The sequence below is a fragment of the Camelus dromedarius genome, chromosome 16 (genome assembly GCF_036321535.1).
Source record: "Camelus dromedarius isolate mCamDro1 chromosome 16, mCamDro1.pat, whole genome shotgun sequence".
NCBI classification, from domain to species: domain Eukaryota; kingdom Metazoa; phylum Chordata; class Mammalia; order Artiodactyla; family Camelidae; genus Camelus; species Camelus dromedarius.
The window spans coordinates 12351780-12373542 of NC_087451.1; the positions used below are offsets into that span (position 1 = coordinate 12351780).

The 21763-nt window shown below is 34.4% G+C and overlaps 1 protein-coding gene and 1 pseudogene across 2 annotated transcripts in view; both read left to right on the top strand.

The window, feature by feature from the left end:
• Positions 1-291: 291 nt before the first annotated feature.
• Positions 292-21763, top strand: part of MED13 (mediator complex subunit 13) — an 83523-nt gene continuing 62051 nt past the window's right edge. For both annotated transcript variants that reach the window (XM_031468021.2, XM_064494991.1), the window contains exons 1-3: positions 292-450; positions 2240-2474; positions 10241-10409. In XM_031468021.2, the coding sequence (XP_031323881.1) occupies positions 385-450; positions 2240-2474; positions 10241-10409 (470 nt within the window). In that variant the 5' untranslated portion in view covers positions 292-384. The remainder of the gene's footprint in view (positions 451-2239; positions 2475-10240; positions 10410-21763) is intronic.
• LOC135323191 (transcription elongation factor A protein-like 9) lies at positions 16927-18090 on the top strand (annotated as a pseudogene).

Genomic DNA, 21763 nt, shown 5'->3' on the forward strand with positions numbered 1-21763 from the left:
CTCGGACTCAATTTTAATTATTTATTGTGTAACTTATTATTTTTCTTGTGGCAGGGTCACACATCCCCTCTGTCCCCCGGAGAGGGACGAGCGTCCGCGGGCTCCGCGGCGGCCGCAGTCCGGCCCGCGGGGCGAGCGCGGCGCGGCCCTCCCGCCTCCGGCCCTCGGCCCCGGGCGGCTGGGTGCCGGCCGGGCGGCGGGGGCTGCTCGCGGCGGCGGGGGGGTGGGTGGGGAGGGCGGGCGGCCCGGCGGCCTCCTCTTCCACCGCCCCCCCAACCACCACCCCCCCGCCCTCCCCGGTGTCTGTGTTTCTCTCTCTGGTCGGAGGCGGCGGTAATGGCGGATGGTGGGTTGTGGCGCCGGCGGCGGCTGCTGTGAGGGACGATGAGTTCCTCCTTCGTGCCGAACGGGGCCAGCCTGGAAGATTGTCACTGTAACCTCTTCTGCCTGGTGAGTGCCCGGGCCGCGGGCGGGGGCCGCGGCGAGCGGGCGGTGGGGGAGGGGCCGCGAGGTGCGCCCTTGGGCCGTGGGGGAGGGGGTCCGGGTCGGATCCAGATGCCCGAGTCCCCGGGCTAGGCCCAGCCCGAGCCTGCGCCGCGGCCAGCCCCGCACCAGCCCGGGCTCTGCTTCAGGAGTGTCGGCCTTTTTTCTGACTCTCTTTTTCTCACCGTAGTCTTGTCCTCAACTTGGGCTCCTTATCTGGCAGGACACTAGCATTTCCCTGTGTGTTTCTTGCTTAACTGTTGCTTTTCTCCTTACTGACCGTGTAGCTCTTCTTCACACTTTCCATTATTGCCACTGTCTCACTCTGGTAATTTGGTTTTCCCCAATAAACCGGACCCCGGAACTTATGCACTAAAAACCCTCTTTTCGTTTTACGTGTTTTTATATGAGTCAAACTAACGGAAGGTTAGTTTCTTCTTTGGGTGACTTCAGACTGTGTGTAAAAAACAGTAGATGCCATTTCATATGTTTTCTCTTTAAACTTTGAAAACAGTTTGCCATTTTGACAATTTCTAGTCATCTTGCTTTTATTAGAGCATTATGTTTGTGTGAGACTGGAGCGGACTTATGGGGGAGGTGCTCTGGTTTTGCACTAAATATTTTTATATTTTGCCTGCGTTTTTAGAACGTTTTGAGGAGATTCCTCCTTTTATTGAAAAGTCAGGGGAAGCTGGATGTAGGGATGACAGTTGTGTAAGTTGGCTCAGGTCTGGGAACATCCAATAGTTAAAAGACTTCCAAAGTACCAGCTGTTGCAAATATTTAGTCCTCAGTTGGACAGTAGCTTAGCTTCATCAATGATTTAAAGTTTCGGTGACTTTCCTTTTTCATTTTCTCTGTCCTATGAGAAATATTAAGAGAGTGTGTGATAGGTGAGTGAATTGAGTGGGCGGAGCACAACTAGTTGGCAAGTGTAAACTGCCAGTCATGTATCAGCAGTTTCAGTTTTGGCACTTTATGCTTTGCACCTTTAAGTTATATTACGGAATTACCGAGTTCGCTCTGATGGATTTCTTTCAGGATGCTAAATTGAACTTTTTAATGCCCTTACCCACCTTATTAAGTGTTTTCTTATACAATGTTCATTAATCAGCATCTCTTCAGGTGTAATAAGACAAACAGCAGGTTTTACATTTCTGTCTTCTCCAACTCTGTCTATTTTTGGTACTTTTAGGATCAGGTTCTTTGAAGATAAGACTAGCACAAATCTGACGGTTCTTTGTGAACAGCTATTTAACTTCAAAAAGAGATATGTAAAGAATTAACAAGAATTTTTCGGTTGTAGTTTAGATTTCATTACAGCCGTGGCTTCTATAAACGTGGAATGACGAGTCTTTTAAAAAAATTAATTTTTTGTTGTAAGTCTGACCTCAAGGAACAAATGTAACCAATTAGAACTTGGGACAGATTGCAAATGTTTAGTCAGTGTACAATATTAAAGTACATGTTCATAGTTAATATTAAGTTTCTTTTTCTCTCCTTAGGACACATATTTATTGATTTACTATTCAGTGGCATGCCAGTGTTAATTTTTTAACTGTTTTTTTCTCCTTTAATTTTTGGTTGTTGAATTACCAGAATTAAAAGGTCCCCCCCCAGTCAGCTTGCTTTTGATATCTTAAGCATATATTGAAAAATTATAATGTCTTAATGAAATAAGGGACTTCAATAGTGAGTACTTTTGATTTTGAGTGAAATATGCAATAATAAAAAAACCATGCTTTCTTTTCTTCAGGCTGACTTGACTGGAATTAAATGGAAAAGATATGTATGGCAAGGCCCAACTTCTGCCCCTATTCTATTTCCGGTGACAGAGGAAGACCCCATTTTGAGCAGTTTTAGTCGCTGCCTTAAGGCAGATGTACTTGGTGTTTGGCGGCGAGATCAAAGACCTGGAAGAAGAGAGTTGTGGATATTTTGGTGGGGTGAAGACCCCAGTTTTGCTGACCTTATTCACCATGACTTGTCAGGTGAAAGCAACTTATTTCTAACCAATGATATAGCAATATTGTACACTTTCCCCCCAAATATTTATATTACAAATTAGGATTTCTTTTTTTAGTGCGGCATTGTTGGGTATAAAGCCAGATAAAAATTCAGCGTCATGTTTTATTTCACTGTGGTTATTTTATTTTACTTTAATTATGCGTATCATGGCAGGTTTTTTAAGCCTTGGATAACTTTATTCTTCCACCACCTAGCTTCCTCACCATGAATTGGGCCCAAGGAAGATATGTTACATTAATTATCCTAAGAAAAATTGAATTGGGGAGCGTTTCCTAACAAAATCATAAGTACCTTTGAAGCCAAGTGTAACTCATTTTTGAGTCAATTCTGCCACTGCCCTCTCCTGTATGAATATGCAAACAATTGTAGGAGTGTCTAGAAATGTTTTATTGTAACTTTCTCATGTATCTTTTTCCTAGGCATATAGTTATTTTGTTATTTTTATTTGTGGTTTATTAACATATGAAGGCATATATTTTGTTATTCTTGAAGTGATTCTTTTTTTTTTTTCCAGATACTGTTGCACCAAAGACTATCTTTAATATGAAACAGTGCCAACTTGTTTAGCTTTTATAGTGGGACATAGGGGTCATAATCTAAAAAAGGTTCACAGAACTATTTTTACTATGAGCAAAGCAATGAGACTACTTCCACCTTATTTTCTTGACTTTTAGTACCAAATGTTACTTTAGAAGGAGAAACTACAGCTCTTCATGTAATTCCTGACACTTGTGTTTACCTTAGAATGTACGAGTCAGTGTTAACTGATTCTTTGATGATAGAAATGTGCTTGGTTAATTTGCTGCAAGGTACCAAAGACTTCAGCGGGATGTAACATAATGATTCTTGACCGATAAATTTAGGATTTTTAGATAACTAAAAAAAAAAGTTCTTATTTGAAATCGAGTACTCTGAAATTTGTTATTGTCCATTTGACCTATAGAATCTGTTTTATTTTTGGATGTAATATAATCCAGGTGACTATCTCAAATAAGCACTTAGTGGAACCGATGTTTGTGCAGGAATGTGTGTGTTATATTTGTTTTAGTAGTTGCTTTTTACCTTCTAATGAACAAACTCTTCAGTGTTAATACTTTGAGAGTGATTGCAATTCTATGATAAATGCTTTTGAGCTTTTCCAGCTTTCCTGGTAAGATCCTACTGGAGAGTCTAGCCTTAGTTTTAAGTATGTATTATATTCCTAAATACACTAAATGATGTGTTTTTGTATATGTTTATGTATGTGTGTATAATATATGCATATATATATTAGGGCATAATATTCCTTTACAGCATCAGCAGGATGATGCTTTGTAATTGTCATGCCAAAAGCTAAGCCTGCCAGCTTCCTTTTTTTTTCATTGACTTGGATATGCTTGAATTATTTTAATTTTTATTTTAAGTGGTCATAAAAACCACCTTACCAAAATGTTTGAAGATTTTTTAATGTTGTTCATAACTATAAGTAAACTATAATTCTGACCTGGGGGTTTCACGTCTTAATAAAGTTGGCAGAGCATCCAAACAGACCGTTCCCTGCCAACACACATTCCATGAAATACATTTTGTGGAATCAAAGATGCTTTTAACAGATACATAGTATTTAGTTTTGCCATAGTAGGACAAATGTTTTGAAAATTAAAAACTTAGTTGTATTTTAAAATACTATATGTGTGTTTTTTTCCCCCTAAGTTTCATGTTATGTGTTAAATATGTTTTCTCCTGAAACTGGGTTACAGTTAAAAAAAATTCTTATCATTTAACTTTGTTTTTTAGCATGATTTTTAAAAATTTAAAATATTGATTTAAACATAATGAAAATAATTTTGGACGATTAGGCTTTGATTGTTAAGATTTTGTAAATGACATAGAATGGTAAATAACTTTTAAGAATTTACCAGAGTGAAAGCAAGTGAAATAGTAAACCAAAATATATTAGTTGTATGTAATCCATTTTTACTATTCCAAAGTCTGTCCTGTACTGTTTTAAACAGTTTGTGTAGCCAGTGGCATTTTTGTAATGTTTTAACTTTTTTTTTAACCTGTCATTTACTTTTGGATGTTGTTACTTAAATCAGACATATCTTAAGGAATAATAAGGTCTTTTCAGATGGAGTATATTTGTCTCTCCTTTTTCTTTCTCCAGGGACACCGTCTGCCTCCCTTTTGGGGTAATTAGTCTGCCTCTGTCTCTCTAGCTAACCCCTTTTTCATTTCTTTCCATCTGTGGCACTCTATCCCCTTCTTTTAAGCTCCCCTGAGAAGAGAGCAGCTGGACAGTAGGGGTGGCATCAGCTGTAGGAGGCAATCCTGAGCTCCAAGCGGAGGTGTAGCAGTGAGGAAAGGGGAACCGGAAGGACCCAGGTGGTAACTGAAAAGCTGGTTAATTTAGTTTGAGTCTGCTCTTTACCGGCAGTGTCCTTCTGTTTGGTTCAGCACCTACCACATCTTGTTACTGAAATGTTTGTGATTATGGTGATAATATTGCTCTTCTTGTTGAGGGAAGGTTTTTGCAGATTAGAATTCTCAGTTTTTCTTATTAACTGAAGGATCATATTAAAAATACAGAATTGCCTTTGCTTACTTACCTCCTTGTGTTATCCATAGTGTATTTTTTTTAAATTGGCTTTTTATTTTAAAATAGTTTTATATTTACATAAAAGCTGCAAAGAAAGTATAGAGAATTCCTGAATAAACCTCAACTAGTTTCTTTTATTAGAATGTACATTTAGAATTAGAATGGTACATTTGTCCATTAGAATGGTACATTTTCCACAGCTAATGAACAAATATTAATATCTTAGTATTAACTAAGATCAATATTTGGGTTTCCTTTATTTTTGTCCTTTTTTTATCCTATGATCTCATCAAGGACTCCATATTACATTTAGTTGTCATGTTTCCTTCGGTTCTTCTAGACTGACAGTTTCTCAGACTTGCTTTATTTTGATGATCTTGATAGTTCTGAAGAGTCTGGTCAGGTTCCATAGTGTGTTTTAAATTTCTGCCTGTTTCCTACACGAAGCATGTGTTTGGGTCACCTTCCTTTCAAGTTTTGCTGATGTGTAGAAATTGAATATAAACTTTTTATTGCTAATTGGTATAATTCTGTTACAAAAGCTAAATCTGCTTTGATACATACTTTAAACTCTCAGTTACTAGTTTTGTAGCAGTAGTCAGTACTGTTTAGTAATTTGCAAAGACTTAATGATTTCTGGGTCAGGATTTCTACTACCTACTATTGCCCTAACTGTAATATTCCAGAAGGATGTTTGTTCATAATAGCCCTTGAATCCCAAAGCCACATACTTTTTTTTTTCTTTTTGCTCTTTTTCCTCTGAGAATGGATAGTGGGATCCGTACTGATATGTTTTGATAGAAAAAAGATTAGGGAATAAAACACTTCTTTGATTACAGCCTTTTAAATTTGATTTAAACTTTGTAGCAAACCGTATTTGGTGGTTGTGTGACAGAAGTGTAAAAGTGGTAGTGGGAAAATTTTAGCTTAATTAACCTCTGGTCAAAAGTCTTTGTAGTGGGTAGGACCGATTGATTCTTTTGAGTGTACCATTTGTTTGCTTCAGAACAAGATTGTTTCATTATCTTTAGTGCGTCCTTGAAGGAGAAGGGTTTTCTGAGTATTTTTATTCTGTGCCTTAACCTTTTTGGAATTTTATTGCTGTCATCATTGGCTTTTAGTCTTTCCCTTGAAACAAAAATAAAAACAAATACTATTCCATCTCCCAAAGTTTGCATCTTAAAAAAAAATTATCGTAAGCTAGAATGTGATGAGACTCTTCGAGAAAACTTGATACCTTGAGAACTAAAAAAACAGACTCAGTCAGGGCTAAAAATATTTTTCCTGGCTCCTGCGGTCTATATACGGAATTTTAGCGACATGTCCAGATTCTTTCCTTGTAACAATTTCATCATAAATACTGTCAAAGTAAACAGGCCATTGTTTAGTCTCAGAATTTAATTTTGGATGCTTCCATTGAAGGATATTAATTATAGTGGAATTTAACCTTAATATAACAGCTTTAACAGAATTGACAAGTAGATAAATAGCCAAGTATAGGAGTCTAAGTTTAGCCGAACTAAAGAATTGTTTTGTGCCCAGGTAACCTGAAGAGAGTTAATTCATGTCTGTCTTCTGTTCCATAATTTACTGTGCCCTTACTTTTCATGTTTGCTAGTCTTGGGACAACTTTGTTTACTGTATTTCTTCTGTGTACTGTCTGTTTTGAGCAAGAAAGTGTATCTTTTAAACCTTCAAATCAAAGATAAACTTTGGTTTAAAAGCAGCCTAATATGTTTTTCAGGTTTTGCTGATCAATGATGCCAATTTAAGACTCTTCAGTAATATTTGTTGAATGAATGGCTTATGAATGGGCAGTTGTTCAAGACAAACACTAAACTTGACATTTAAACATTTCTCTTTATTCTTTCAAGGAATACATGGTATTTTCTACCATGGCCCATTTATTACTTATTGGTGTATGTTGCATTTTAATAGTTTGGCAGAAATATTTAGAAAAAGGTTCCCTTTTTACCAGTTTATTGCTGTAAAGATGTTTAAAGATGTCAGTTTTGTGAAAACTGAGTACAAGGACTGGGTATTATCAGTTTTTTGGTTTTGATTTTTTTTCCCCCTCATGGAGAATTATATTAATGACCTGTCACATACTTTGGCCTCACTATAATCTGTATCCTCAGAAAAAAATATCTTGTGGAAATAAAATTTAGCATTTGATCTTTTATATTGTTTTCTTCAAATAAATATTTTGTGAAAATTTTTCAAGTAATATTTAAGAGTTTTAATGCTAAGGTTAATGGAAAAGTACTAAAAACACAGAATTGAAACTATTTTCTCTGGGGATACAGATACAGGAGGAGGAAAACATTTATTTAAATGCATTAAGCGGACTTTTTCCATTAGGCTATGGTTGATTAAGTTCAAAAGAGCTAGGTAAAGATTTGCCATGTGTTCCCCTCTTCTTCCCTTCCCTGTTATAATGCTGGTGTTGAGAATCAAGGACTTATTTTAATTAATGTAAGAGGTGCATATCACTGTGTCTTGGGTGGTTTGCTTATACCATTTCACTTTTTATTTCTCTGACTACAACATGTAGAGAAGTATTTTTATTGTTATTAATAATATCAGGATATTAGAAGCTTGGCTTAGTAGGCTTCGTGTTTCTAAGTGACACCTGCCCCACCAAAAAAAAAAAAAACCAAAAACCTTCCAGCTTTTCATTGAGTGTTACTGGGACTTACCATTATTTCCTTAGCCATGAAAAATGAAGTTATGTTACTTTAGTGTAATGATTGCTTGGTCACCTGCCATGTAGGCGAAGATGTACTTAAGATCTTGTTGGCCTTAGAAAATGCTAACAGGTGGTCTGTTCTTTGTTTTATGTATAAACTCCCATTCAGTGTTAATGAGAATTGTTGGCATCTGAGAGTATAATGTAAAATGAAGATTTAGTTCATCTGAGTTTCTCTGGAAAAAAATTTAGAGCAATTAGGGAGAAATGCTTGAAAATTAATACTGATTAATTTTCTAAACTATATTTAGTATTCTCAAACCATTTAACTATAGGTTTAACTGAAATAGATTTTTTTTAAACTATATAGTTCTTAGAATTTTGTGTGAATATTTATATAAATTATATTGTAGCTTTTACTATTCTAAAGGTTTATTTACTCTTTGGGAAGAAGGTGAATTCAGTCTCAAGTTTTAAGTGAATAATTTTCTGATGTTTGAAGTTTATAGTGACTGTACAACTTTGATATATAATGGCTAACTGTCTTGGATTTTTGTTTTAAAACTGCAGTAGTTAGAAAAAAGATTTTGTAGGGACTACTTGTGTGTGACAAATGTTACTTCTTAGTGCTTCTTAGAAGGTAAGGATTTTTGAGGTAAAAGGTAATAAAAATAAAAGTACACTAAATAGATTATAAAGAAGTAAAGAGTTGGGAGATAGTCTCAGCATAATTCTCTTGAAATTAAGAATATGTGTTTTTTAGTAATCACAAATCACATAATTTGAGGTACAATTCTTAATGTAGCTATTTAATTTTGAAATGGTAAAAATAGAACCTGATTAGGCTGAAAGCAGATTGAGAAAGATTCATTTTTTTTTCCTCTCAGCAACTCACAAATATGCTTGTGATCTAGATCTTTTAAATAATTAAAGTGAAGTCATTATGTACTGCTTCCCTCTTCTCCTAGCCTACTGTTTTCTTTAATAAAGGGAAACTTGTAAAATTTTGGCTTTAAATGGAAGTAGATAAGGATGTCAATAAATATTAAATGTAAAGAACTTTTTAATATTAATGCTTAATGTTAAAGATTTAAGAATTATTTCAGTTCTTAAGTATTGTCATTTTCTAAAGCTTACTTCATTTTTTTTTTTTTTTAAAGCTTACCTTCTTAGAAAAAAACACAAATATGTGATTTGAAAGAAAGACTTTGACTGTAATTTAGGAAACATTGTAAAGAACATAAAATCAACATTAACCTTTGTAGTGGCATGAATTTCTAGTGCAGCTAAAGTCCACTGTCGTTATGCTTTTGAGTTAATGTTTATTCGACCCATTTGTAGTATGTTATGAATATAAACCATGTGTCACACTTTTTTTTTTTTATGTGTCACTCTTAATATGTGTTTCTGTTTTATTCAAAAGCGTCAGTTTATTATTTTTCTGTTGGAATGGTATATACCTTTTTAGTGTTGAATTAAGAAAGGTTATTTATTTTTACTTACTTGGAAGAAGAGCCGTATTTATAAAATGTTTATAAAGTCATAAAGGCTGTAGAAGGATACTAAGTTATATTTGAAATAACAGTTTAAAATATTGCAAAAGATAAAATGCTGAAGGCAGTAGCTATCATTTGTAGTAGAGCTCATTGGATGCTTTGTTATAGGCATGAGATGGATAGAGTAAAAAGTTTTTTTCTGAACTATGTTCATACTTAAAATGACTTAATTTTTTTGTTTTTGTAACTTGGAGTGTCCGATTTGATTTGTTGGCAAAATACGGTTAGTTAAGATCACTATAACTTTGTATCAGAATTTGTCTTTATATTTTTAAATTTCTCCCCCAAGTAGAGAATCCTGTGTTGAATAGTAATTATGGAAATCATTTGGTTGAAATGAGACCGAAGATGGCTGATAATGCACTGCTTGTTAGGCTCTTGCCAAAAGCTTCCTTTTTTTTAATTCATTGCTTATTTTTATACTTTAGTTGTGGATTAGAATGCTGATGGACATAAAATGTTTTGAGTTTAATTATTAACTAGCTAGTCTTTTTGGCAGGGTGAATGACTAGAAGGATTAGGGCAAAGTAACAAGTGAGCCAGCTTAGAAATGAGCATCTTAGGTACAGAGTGTTTAAGATTTCCCAGGTTATGCAAATGTCCTTTTCATTGATAGAGAAACCAAATCAGAAAGTTTACAACATATTGTTGCCTTTTTATACAATGGGAAAGTAATTTTCAGGTAATTTAATAGAATACATGGCACTTAGACCGTTTATTCTCAGTGGAGTAGCTTTGAAACCTGATATTTTAATATCTAGAGAGATACTGAAGTGATTGCAGCTCAATATTCTGAGATGAAGTACGGTTTATGAACTTAGGCATTAAACTGTAACTCTTTTTACTTGGTTCAGAGTAGGTATAGTGCCACTACTTTACTTTTTTTTTCTTTCATTTCTCTTCTAGAAGAGGAAGATGGAGTGTGGGAGAATGGACTTTCCTATGAATGTCGTACTTTGCTTTTTAAAGCAGTTCACAATCTGTTGGAACGGTGTTTGATGAACCGGAACTTTGTACGAATTGGCAAGTGGTTTGTAAAGCCTTATGAAAAAGATGAAAAACCTATAAATAAAAGGTAAGCTATCTTATTTAAATTCTTCCATGATATTTCTCTAGGTTTGTTAATTTTAATGGCTTTACAGAAAATGTAGAATTAAACAAGCTAACTTTGGCAAATAATATAAGTACTTAGTTTTCTTTCACCCCTTCATCCTTTCTTTTACGGACTTAAGAATTTTCTCGCAGTGGTAGTAGGCTGTGTGTCAGTAACAGTGGCCTAAGTTTCAACTTGGGATGATAGAAGAAATGTGGGATGAAAGCAGAGACTTGTGCATTGAAGAATACTTTTTAGGACTAGTGGAAATACATTCATGGTTCTCTGTTAAAATTAAGTAATATTAATATTTGTTCTTAGATGGTGATCTGTAGTCATGTTTTTGGATTGAGTTAACCCTTCTTTTTTTTTTTTTGCTTTATATTGAAGTAATTTAAATTTGTTTTTTCTATATAAGACATGTCCTTTTGGGGTATTTATAATTTTCTTCACATTTGAATTAAGCAAATTTATGACACTAATTTATAGAGTAGTTGCAGATGGAGGCACAGAAGATTTTAAGACCTATTTGGTTAAAAGCTTTAGGTTACTATTGTTCTCTGTAATTTCAATATTATAAGGCAAAATCTGTTAGAAGATTTAGTTCCAAGCAGTTGTTGAATTAGTGAGACTTCAAGAGAGATGAAGTAGTGGTGAGTAAGATGGGAAGTGGGAGAAGATAAAGGAAATTTATTTGTTTTCCCTAGAAGACGTGAGGATATGAAGTAAACATTTGGTTGTGATTTTAATCTTTGTTGAGATGTCATTTTTATGTCATGTGCACGTTTTTTCATGTGCACCTGGAGTTTTTTCAAACTACCTATCTTTTTAGTTTTAGTAGAATGGATACTGGCAAGCTTGGACAAATCAAGACTTTTTTTTTCCTCCTCGGAAAATAAATCATTATTGTCAACAAAATAATTAATTCTATAAGTTGCAAATGGTAGAAAACCTAACTACCTGGCTTCTGTAGGATTTAATTTTTCTCAATAGCAAGGAGTCTGGAGGTAGATAATCTATTCAATAATGTCATCAAAATTCAGGTTCCCTGGAGTTTTCTGCTCTGTCATCTTTAGCTTTTGGCTTTTATCCTCATGGTCCCCATAAGTGTTGTACCTCCAGGGCCTCACTCACTGGATTCCAGGCAGGAAGAGGGAGGAAGTGAGAAAGGGTGACCCTTTGATCAGAAAGATTCTTTTCTGGAAACTTTAGCTAACAGATCATTGACTATACTGAGAGAAAAATATTTTTTGTGTGGGAATGTTGCTTCTCCGAACAAAATAAGGTTCTGGTTCGTAAGAAAAAAATGGAGAGTAGATGTTAGGTAGGCAGTCAATTAGGAGAAGGGGAAATAGATATCAAGTAGGCAATTAGCAGTGTTCACTATATACATTTATATAGTTTTAAGAAGTCAAGGTGATTCCCAAGATTTAAAACGAAAACCTGTAATTCTGAGCTTAAGGCAATAGATGTGCTCCTCAGAGAAAATACAAACATAAAACATTTTCATCGTTGCAGAGAGTTTTTTTGGATGACATTGCTTACACCAGAGCCTTTACACTTATGATTAAAATAATACTTCAGGAGCTTCACTAAGTCAGTCATTCAAGGTTGGGTTTTTTTTTTTTTTTAAGGCGGTAAGTGAAAGAATATATTTTATATTTCACCCATAAAGCTATGTTTATTCTCCACCACACCTGTGGCTTTTACACAGTCTCTTAATCTCCATTTTAATTAAATATAAGCATCGTGAGATTAAAGTCCCCTCTGGAGGTATATTAGTAGCCATTATATGTAGCTTTAGGATGTCCTTTAGTTGTGTTCCTCAGTACCTCTGAAAACCTGAATTAGGGGAACTAAAAGCTGTCACTATTACGTTTTCTAAGGACTCAATTCCTTTCTTGTTTTCTAAGGTAACGCTGTCTAATACAAATATAATGTGAGTCACATATAATTTTAAATGTTGTAGGCACATTAGAACAAGTGGAAAAAGTGAAATTAATTTATATATATTTAAACCAGTATGTTCAGTATTTCAGCATGTAATTACATATGCAAATGGTATTAATGAGGTATTTTACTTTTTAAATTGTGTCTTTGAAATCTAATATAAATTCTATACTTAGACATCTCAGCATGGACTGGCCACATTTACAAGTGCGCAATAATCATGTGTATATAGGTTATTCCATTAACTGCTCAGTTCTTGGGCTTTAAGCCCAGCCGAGGTTCATAGTGTTTATTGGTAAAAGATATTTTCTGAACCCTCTTGGAATTGTATGCTAAGTTATGAGTGTGCTCTAGCATCTCTAAGGTAGGGGAAACCTCTACCTTCTGTCAAAATATCCACTATTTGCTAGGTTGGGCAGCCTGTCTTATTTTCTCTCCCTTCAACCTTTCTATGCTGGTCTATCATAAATGTCTGTCATGAAGATTATTATGCATTCTGAAGTCTTAGGTGATGATATAATAATACTTACGACCCATGAAATTTCTCTGTGATGCTTGAGTCATTAGGATTTGCATGGTCAGTTTTGTACTTCTCATGTTTTCCAGAAACATTTATGGGAAAAATTAAGTGCTAAGAAAGACTTCTTTCTCTCTTTTTCCTCCCTGTTAAGATTTTTTTAGTAGTATTTCTTACTATGGTTCTTACAGGCTTACACAAATCTTTTTCAACTATTGGATTTAGATATTAACGATAATAGAGACTTTTTTTTTCTGAAGGGGAGAAGGGAATGAGAAACCTTTGCTTAAGCAGAGGTGGCCAGGTAGTATTTGAAATCAGAGCTTAATCGTATTAAATCAATTCTCACAACAACCTTGTTATTCTGACTTTACAGTTTTTAAATCTGAAGCACAGGGAGGTTAAGGAACTTGTCCAAGTTCATACATCTTGCAGGTGTTGGAGCTGGATTTGGGCATAAAAAATATGAAGACAGATAGTGGATGCTGTAGACCATTATATCTCCTGTACCTACATCTTTTTAAGTGATAGGAAATAGTAGAACAGAAGACTTAAAATTTTTAAATGTTAGGGAAATACTGCACTTGGCAAGCACTTGAAGTTGTAAACCAGAATAATGTAGTTGCTTTCTAAATATTCTTTACTGTATAATGTAAACAATGTGTTCATTAAGTAAGCAGAAGTATATACAAACTTCACAGATGAGATGTTATATTCTGGATTTTAGTATACATCTTTTGATCATGGAAATATGTTAAGAATACTTAATATTCAAATTATACCTATAAATATAAGAAATTAAAAAAATTACTATGAGGGCTTTAGGACCATAGATTAATGCAGTGGTTCCCAAACTTATCTGGATGTGGAATCACCTTGTGAAATTAAAAAAATATGGATGCCTATGTTTTAACCTGGGAGAATGGTCTGGGCTTTGGAATTTTTTTAAAGATCTCCAAGTAGTTCTCAAGAAACATAGTTTTGAAAACTACTGAATTAATGAAATAAAAATCTAGGAATTAGGATGACTGGGGTTCTTTTTTTGCATTGTTGTGCTACATACAGAGCAAAATTGACCATTGTAGCCATTTTTCAGTGTATGGTTCAGTGGCATTAAGTACATTCACGTTGTAGTGCAGCTTATCACCATTATCTGCCTCCAGAACTACTTCATCATCCCAAACTAAAAATCTGCCTGTTAAATAATAATTCTTATTTTTTCCCTTCCAAGCCTGTGGTACTTTCTGTCTCTATGAATTTAACTGTTTTCGGTGTCTTATATAAATGGAATCATACAGTATTTGTCTTACTGTGTCTGGCTTATTTCACTTGGCATAATGTCCTCAAGGTTCTCATCCAAGTTTTAGCATGTACTTTCATTTCTTTTTAAGGCTGAGTAATATTCCATTGTATTTTTATACTACGTCTTGTTTATCCATTCATCTGTTGATTGACATTTGGATTATTTCCAATTTTTGTCTATTATGAATAATGCTGCTATAAATATTAGTGCAGAAATATCTGTTCAAGGCCTTGCTTTCAGTTCTTTTGGGAAAATACCCAGAAGTGGAATTGCTGGCTCTTGCAATAATTCTATTTTTATTTATTTATTTTTGGGGAATTGCAGTAGTCTTTTTCACAGTGGCTACACCATTTTATATTCCTGCCAGTAGTGCAGGAGGATTCCAATTTCTCCACATCTTTTCTTTTCCTTTTCTTCTGTTTTTAATAGTAGCCATTCTTATGGGTGTGAAGTGGTTATCTCATTGCAGTTTTGATTTGTATTTCCTAAATAATTAGTGATGTTGAGCATCTTTTCATGTGGTTGGTGGTTATTTGTGTATCTTCTTTGGAGAAATGGCTGTTGAAGTCCTTTGCCCATTTTTAATCGGTTGTTAGGATGACTATGATTTTAAGTCGACATTCCCTTTAACTAGTTTCATGATTTTAAGACAAACCATTTAACTTTTTTGTGCCTTGAATTCCTTACCAGCAAACTGGGATATCATCTTTCTATACCTACCCACAAGAAGTGCAAAAAAATACATTAGATATGGCACCTCCTAAACCAGTATATATGTTAAACTGTTACGTTATTAGAATAGCTAACTTTAATCTATAAACATTTTCATTTTCTGTCTTAGAAATAATCTCTTGTTTAATTTTAGTACTTAAGGAACATTTTTACAACAGATTGGCTGTTCACGTTTCATCTGTAAAATTCTGCCTCACTCATACTTTTTTTGTTTTGGTTATTTAAGTAAAAGCTCTTGGAGAGCAATTTTATTCTCTGCATTACTTTTTAGTAGCTAACAGTACCTTGGATTCTCATTGTAGTTACGCAAACTTGTTTTAACTCCACTTTAAGTGCTTAAGTACCAAAAATGGGGTGATGCTATAATGATCCTTGAAAGGTAGTCTGTTGTGAATTCACTTTGACAGTGTTACCTAACAATCACTTTGGCCTGTAATATTTTCGACTAGATGATTACCTTTAATACAGGCTTACCTTGGAGATATTACAGATTCTGTTCCAGACCACCATAATAAAGCAAATAGCATAATGAATCTAGCCCCAAGAAATATTTTGATTTCCCAGTACACATAAAAGTTATGTTTATATTAACTAGTCTATTAACGTGCAGTAGCATTATGTCTGAAACAAAAGTATGTAACTTAATTAAAAATACATTATTGCAAAAGAAGGCAATTTAGGATTAAAATAGGATGAAATCTAAAAAAAAAATTACTGCTAAAAAATGCTAACCATCATCTGAACCTTCAGTAAGACAATCTTTTTGCAATATTAATATCAGAGATCACTGATCACAGATCACCATAACAAATACAATAATAAAGAAAAAGTTTGAAATATTGTGAGAATTACCAAGATATGACACAGTACATGAAGTGAGCAAATGCTGTTGAAAAAACAGTGCCTACAGACTTGCTCGACACAGTTCAATTTATAAAACATGGAATTGTCTGTGAAGTACGGTAAAGTGAGGTATGCCTGTATAAGAATTTCAGGAATTTTATCCCATTTTTAGAATGTTTAGTTTTTTCTCCTATAACACGCACAAACTTGGTTTATTTTAAACCATTTTGTATTACAATTAAGTCAGACTGTATTGGAACATATGCTAGCAGTATAGTAGGTGATATTTTTCTTAAAATAGGCAACTGGAATTGAGAGCTTGCTGTTAAGTAGGGCAGTGCAGGTAAACAGTGGGCGTGGAGAGACTGATCACATCTGTTGGAATATTGGATTTTTACAAAGACCTCTTGGAGAGAGATTTATCACTATCATAGAGCCAAATTTTATTTTCTGATTTAAAAGGATAGTCGAGTGCCCATTGGACGTATGGAAAGATTATACTGGGCCTTCATTTTTATGGGCCATGATTTTTATATATACAAGATAACAAAATTTAAGTAACAAACTTTTTAACGTTTCCCAGATTATAATACTCTCTTTAGGAAAAGTTTTAGCATTATTTGCTCCTTTTTATGTCATGGAAAAATTCCTCTTATTCTCATTTAATATTTTATGTAATGAATGAAACAGGGTTGAAAGCTATATTTTTAAGAACTAATTCACTAAAGGAACAGTGAATAAGAAGATAAAAATTCTAGTCTCTTTGTCTTTTAAAGATAAAGAACATGAGACTGTTTTAGGTTGTTGCTTATACTTGCAAATGTTCTTGGAAGTATTTGCAATTCAGATTTTGGAATCTGCTGTTGAGTTACTGAGAAAGCACACAGGATTCACGATAATTTGTATAACATATTTGCTTGATTCCTAAAATTAATCAGATTACAATTTCTCTGTGTAATAGATTATTCTTGCTTGAGTCACTTCCTTAATAAATATTTTCTTTGGCATAAAGTATTTTTAGTTAGTATTCCTTTTAAAAAAACTCAAATTTTGCCCCATCTGCCAAGAAATTTGTCTTTAATGTTACCTGAAAAACATGTAAAAAGCTTATAATGTTAAAAAATATATATTTATTCCAGTTGAATATGAATTTTTCTTAACTTTTTTTTTTAGTATTTTGTCTTGCTTTTAAATTCCCATATCCTTTTTTATTGTTCAGTGAGAGAAATTAAGCATTAGTGGTTTGCTAAGATAAAAATACTGTGTAGAAAGTATGTTGTGTATTTATATGCGCTGTAGCTCAACCTTAGCAGTCATAGAATTGTTAGAAAAAAGGACATACAGAAGAAAGAAAAGCAAAAATATGGTTACATATGCATTCCCACATTTAGTAAGAAGATTAGTTGCATATGTGTTTGTTTACTCTAGATAATGTTCTTTGAGGAAAGTAAATATATGGAGACTTTGGAGAACTTTTTAAAAATCCTAATGTTTCAGTTGGTATCAAGAGTCACGTTTGGTATTCTTAACAAAGCGTATTGCAGTCACACTCTTGATTTGGGCTTTTTCTTGGTCTGTGTTAGAAATATAAGCCACACCATCAAATTGTTGAGAAACATTTTTATTTTCTAGCCCAACAGTTTCTGGACTGTTAACATTTCCTTTAAATTATGCCTGCAAGGCAGCAAGTTCTTTTCTGAGTTCTTCTCTCTTTTTTAAATACTTTATCGGAATACAGCTAGTGACAACGATACTACATTTTGAAGTCTGGTCCTTATTCCTGTCTGGATACCAGTTTCCTTTAGCAGTGCAGACAGCAGGGCCTGAAACTAGGAGGAGAAGTCAGCTTGCTGGAATTTTGCAGGTCTGTACATAGCAGTACTCAGGGCTAGAAAAGGCAAGAAAGAAAGTAACAGGATCAGTACAGAAATAATTGTTTTCAAAGAGGAATTCACAGAAAAAAAGAAAGGAAGAAAGAAAGAAAGGAAGGAAGGAAGACAGCCAAGATGAAACTCTGTCAAAAAATTGAAGGAAAACCAGAAAATGAGAGTGAATCGAAGCTTGAGGAAGAGCCAAAGACTGAGGAAAAGCCAGAGGAGGAAGGAAAGCCAGAGTAAGAGGAAACAACAGAAGGAATTTTTAGAGGGTGGCTAATTATCTCTCTAGGAATTTAAAGAAGATAAACACAGCAGACATTTAAGCAACAAAGATGTTTAGAGAAGTGAATGAAATAGGCAAGATAAGGGAGAGTAAGAAACAAATGTATAGTGATGAATTGGAAGGTTAATTGAAACTATCCTTACTTCTATTTAATGTAGTTCACTTTAATTTTTTTTTTCCAGTGTTGATGTTGCTTTCTTTTGATTTGCATTTTTCTTATATACCTTTGTCTACCTTTCTATTTTTAACTTGTTGCTATTAGTGGTTTTAGATGCATCTCATTGTTTATTGTATTTCAACCTAATCTACAAATCTCAGCCTTTTAATAGGAGAACTTTACTCATTTGTACAAAAAGAGGTTCCCAACAGGGTATAAAATGGAAAAAAAAAAAGGTTACTAAATAACATGTGAATATCATTTTTGAGAGGGAAGAGTACAGTTGTATATTACATATAAGCACAGAAGAACATGTGAAGGATGAGACAAAAAGTGTAGTCAGTGGTACAGTTATGAGTGATTTTTTAAATTTCAGCCTGTTTGTATTTTTCCTTATTCCTAGAGTGTACACATGTTACTGTTAAAAATAATTAAAGTTTTATAACAGAAAAAAGAAAAAAAACCAAGCGAATTACATTGTGACTTGATGTGTTCTCCCAACTTTAAGTTTGGTAGGCACATTTTCTTCAGTCCAGACTGAAGAATTTCTCCATTATGTAACATAGGTTACCATTTTCCTCAGTTTTTCAGAGTTTTATATTCCTTGCTATCAGTCATCTGATTCCAAAATCAATGCCACATATTCAGGTTTTTGTCATAGTGGCACCTTTTCTGTATCAGCTATTGCTGTGTAACAAAGCGCCCCCAAAACATAGGGGCTTAAAACAGCAATTACGTATTATCATTAATGTACCTGTGGGTCAACCAGGGGTTAGCTAGTCTAGTCACACTATAGTGAAGGTATAGTGTGGGTAGAGATGTATTCCACATGGTTCGCTTTAGACCAGTGAGCCAGTCAGGGCATGTTCTTACGGTAATGAAAGAACACCAGAAGGCAAACCAAATCACAGAAGCATATTTTGAGCTCTTGCTTGGCCAAAGTAAGTCACAAAGGAAGCCTAAGTCAAGGGTTGAGGATGTTTATTTCACCTCTTACTTCACTACAAAGTCTGGATAATGAGAAGGGTGAACAAAACATATTACAAAGCTACAGTAATCAGAACAGTGCGGTACTGGCATAAAGACATGTAAACCAATGGAATAAAATAGAAAGTTCAAAAATAAATTATTGTGTATATGATCAAATGATCTTCAGCGTGGGTGCCCACAGGACCATTCAGTGGGGAAAGGACATTCTCTGCAAAGGAATGAAGTTGGGCCCTTATACTATATATAAAAATTAACAAAATGGATTAAAAACCTAAATGTGGGGCCTAAAACTATAAAACTCATAGGAAAAAACATAGGGGAAAATCTTCATGACACTGGATTTGGCAATGATTTTATGCTTATGACACTAAAAACACAGGCAACAAAAGCAAAAATAGACAAATGAGACTATATAAAACTTAAATACCTTTGTTCATCAAAGGACATAATAGTGGAAAGGCAGTTTATGGAATGGGAGAAAATATTTGCAGATCGTATATCTGATGAGGCATTAATATCTAGCATTTAAAATAACTCCTACAACTCAACAAAATATCAAACTCAATAAAAAAGAAAAAAAGACTTGACTAGACATTTCTTCAAAGAACATATACAAATAGCCAATAAGCATATAAGAAGATGTTCGACATCACTAATCAGAGAAATACAAATCAAGTCAAACCACAATGAGATACCACCTCACATCTGTTAGGATGGCTACTGCTAAAAAAAATAAATAACAAGTGCTAGTGAGGATAGAGAAATTGGAACCTTTGTGCTGTTAGCTGGGTTGTAAAATGGTGTGATCACTATGGAAAACGATACAGAGATGTTTTCGAATATTAATAACAAAACTGCCAAATGATCAGCAAATCTGTTTCCAAGTCTGTATCAAAAAGAATTGAAAGCAAGACTTTGAAAAGATATTTGCACACCATGTCAACAGCATTATGCTTGATAGCCAAGAGGTAGAAGCAACTTAGATATCTATTGATGGATGAGTGGCTAAACAAAACGTGTTATACACATATAATGAATTTATTATTCATCTTTTAAATGGAAAGAAATCCTGTCACATGCTACACCATGGATAAACCTTGAGGACATTTTGCTAAGTGCAATAAACCAGTCACGAAAAGACAATATTGTATGATTCTACTTGTGTGAGGTGTCCAAAGTAGTCAAGTTCATGGAAACAAAGTATAACGTGGTTACAAGAGGCTGAGGGGAGGAGCAAAGGGGAATTGTTAAATGAGTGTAGTTTCAGATTTGCAAGATGAGACAGAGTTCTGAAGATCTGTTCCACAACAATATGAATATATTTAATACTACTGAGTGATACACTTAAAAATGGTTAAGATGGTAGAGTTTATGTTTTTTGTGTGTGTGTGTGTGTGCGTGTGCGCGCTTTACTGTGATTCAATAAATTAGAAAGAGGTGAAGAATTGGGGCCAATACTCAATCTTGCACAGATACTAAAGTTACAATTCCTTTTATCAAGGAACTGACAACCTGACAGGGAGTTCAGTTAATAGTCTATGATAAGTGTAATAAGCATAGAATGTTATGGGAGCACAGAAATGATGCTTGAAGGGGTTTTGAAGAATGATTAAAAACTGGGGAGGAATTTACGTTAAATAAAGGGATAGTTCTTGGTGGATTAAGTATCTGTCTGGAGAGTTTGACAAGGATTAGATTGTGAAGGGTCTAAAGTGCTATGCTAAGGTTTTTTTGACTTAGTCCTGAAGGCATTGGGGAAATACTGATTTCAAACCTCCCAATTACATGGTTAGAATTAATTTTTAGAAAGATCGCTGGCAGCAGTGTAAAGCAAGAAAGATAAGTTAGGGATTTTAATAGTTACTCAGACCTTAAAAAGACAAAGAACAAAAAACAAATAATCATTAAGAACTAGAATCAGTAGGAGTTGGTGATGGATTAGTTGAATGTAGGGAGTTTAGGAAAAATGAAAAATTTAGGATGACATATTTTTGGCTTGTACAACTATATAGTTGTAGACTTGATAAGAAAAGGAGTTATGTTTGGTTAGAAAAAAATAAGTAGTTCAGATATGGACTTTATTCTGCAGTAGTTAGCGTGTACCTCCTATGTGCCAAGGACCTACTCTAAATGCTGGGGATACAATAAATACTGAACAGAGGCGACTGAACAAAGCGCTCCTCCAGTAGCACTTACGTTCTCAGTGACTATAAGAAATAAATAATGTTAGATTGTGATTATTTCTTTAACCAAAACAAATCCCAGAAGAGGAATTGAAGGGCAGTTTAAACTATGGTGATCAGAGAAGACCTCACCTAAAAGGTATTTAAACAAAAGCTTGATGAAGGTAAATATAGCTATCTGTAGTGTTCCAAATCAAGTAACAGTATGTACAAAAGCCTGGTGTGTTTAAGGAACAGCAGAGAGGCCAATTGAGGGAGAAGGGAAAGTATTAGAGGAAGACTAGTAAGACATAAGGTTGGGGAAGTAATAGATATTGGGGAGCAGGCTGGTGTTAGGCACTATAGGATGCAATAATAACTTTTATGATGTTACCCAAGTGTGATTCTTTCCCCCCCTTAGAAATTAAAACTTTATTTTCATTATCTAGCTCTTGTTAAGACAGTCTGTTAGCATTCTGTACCTGATTTTTGTTGTATTACTTACTATAACTGTAATAATTG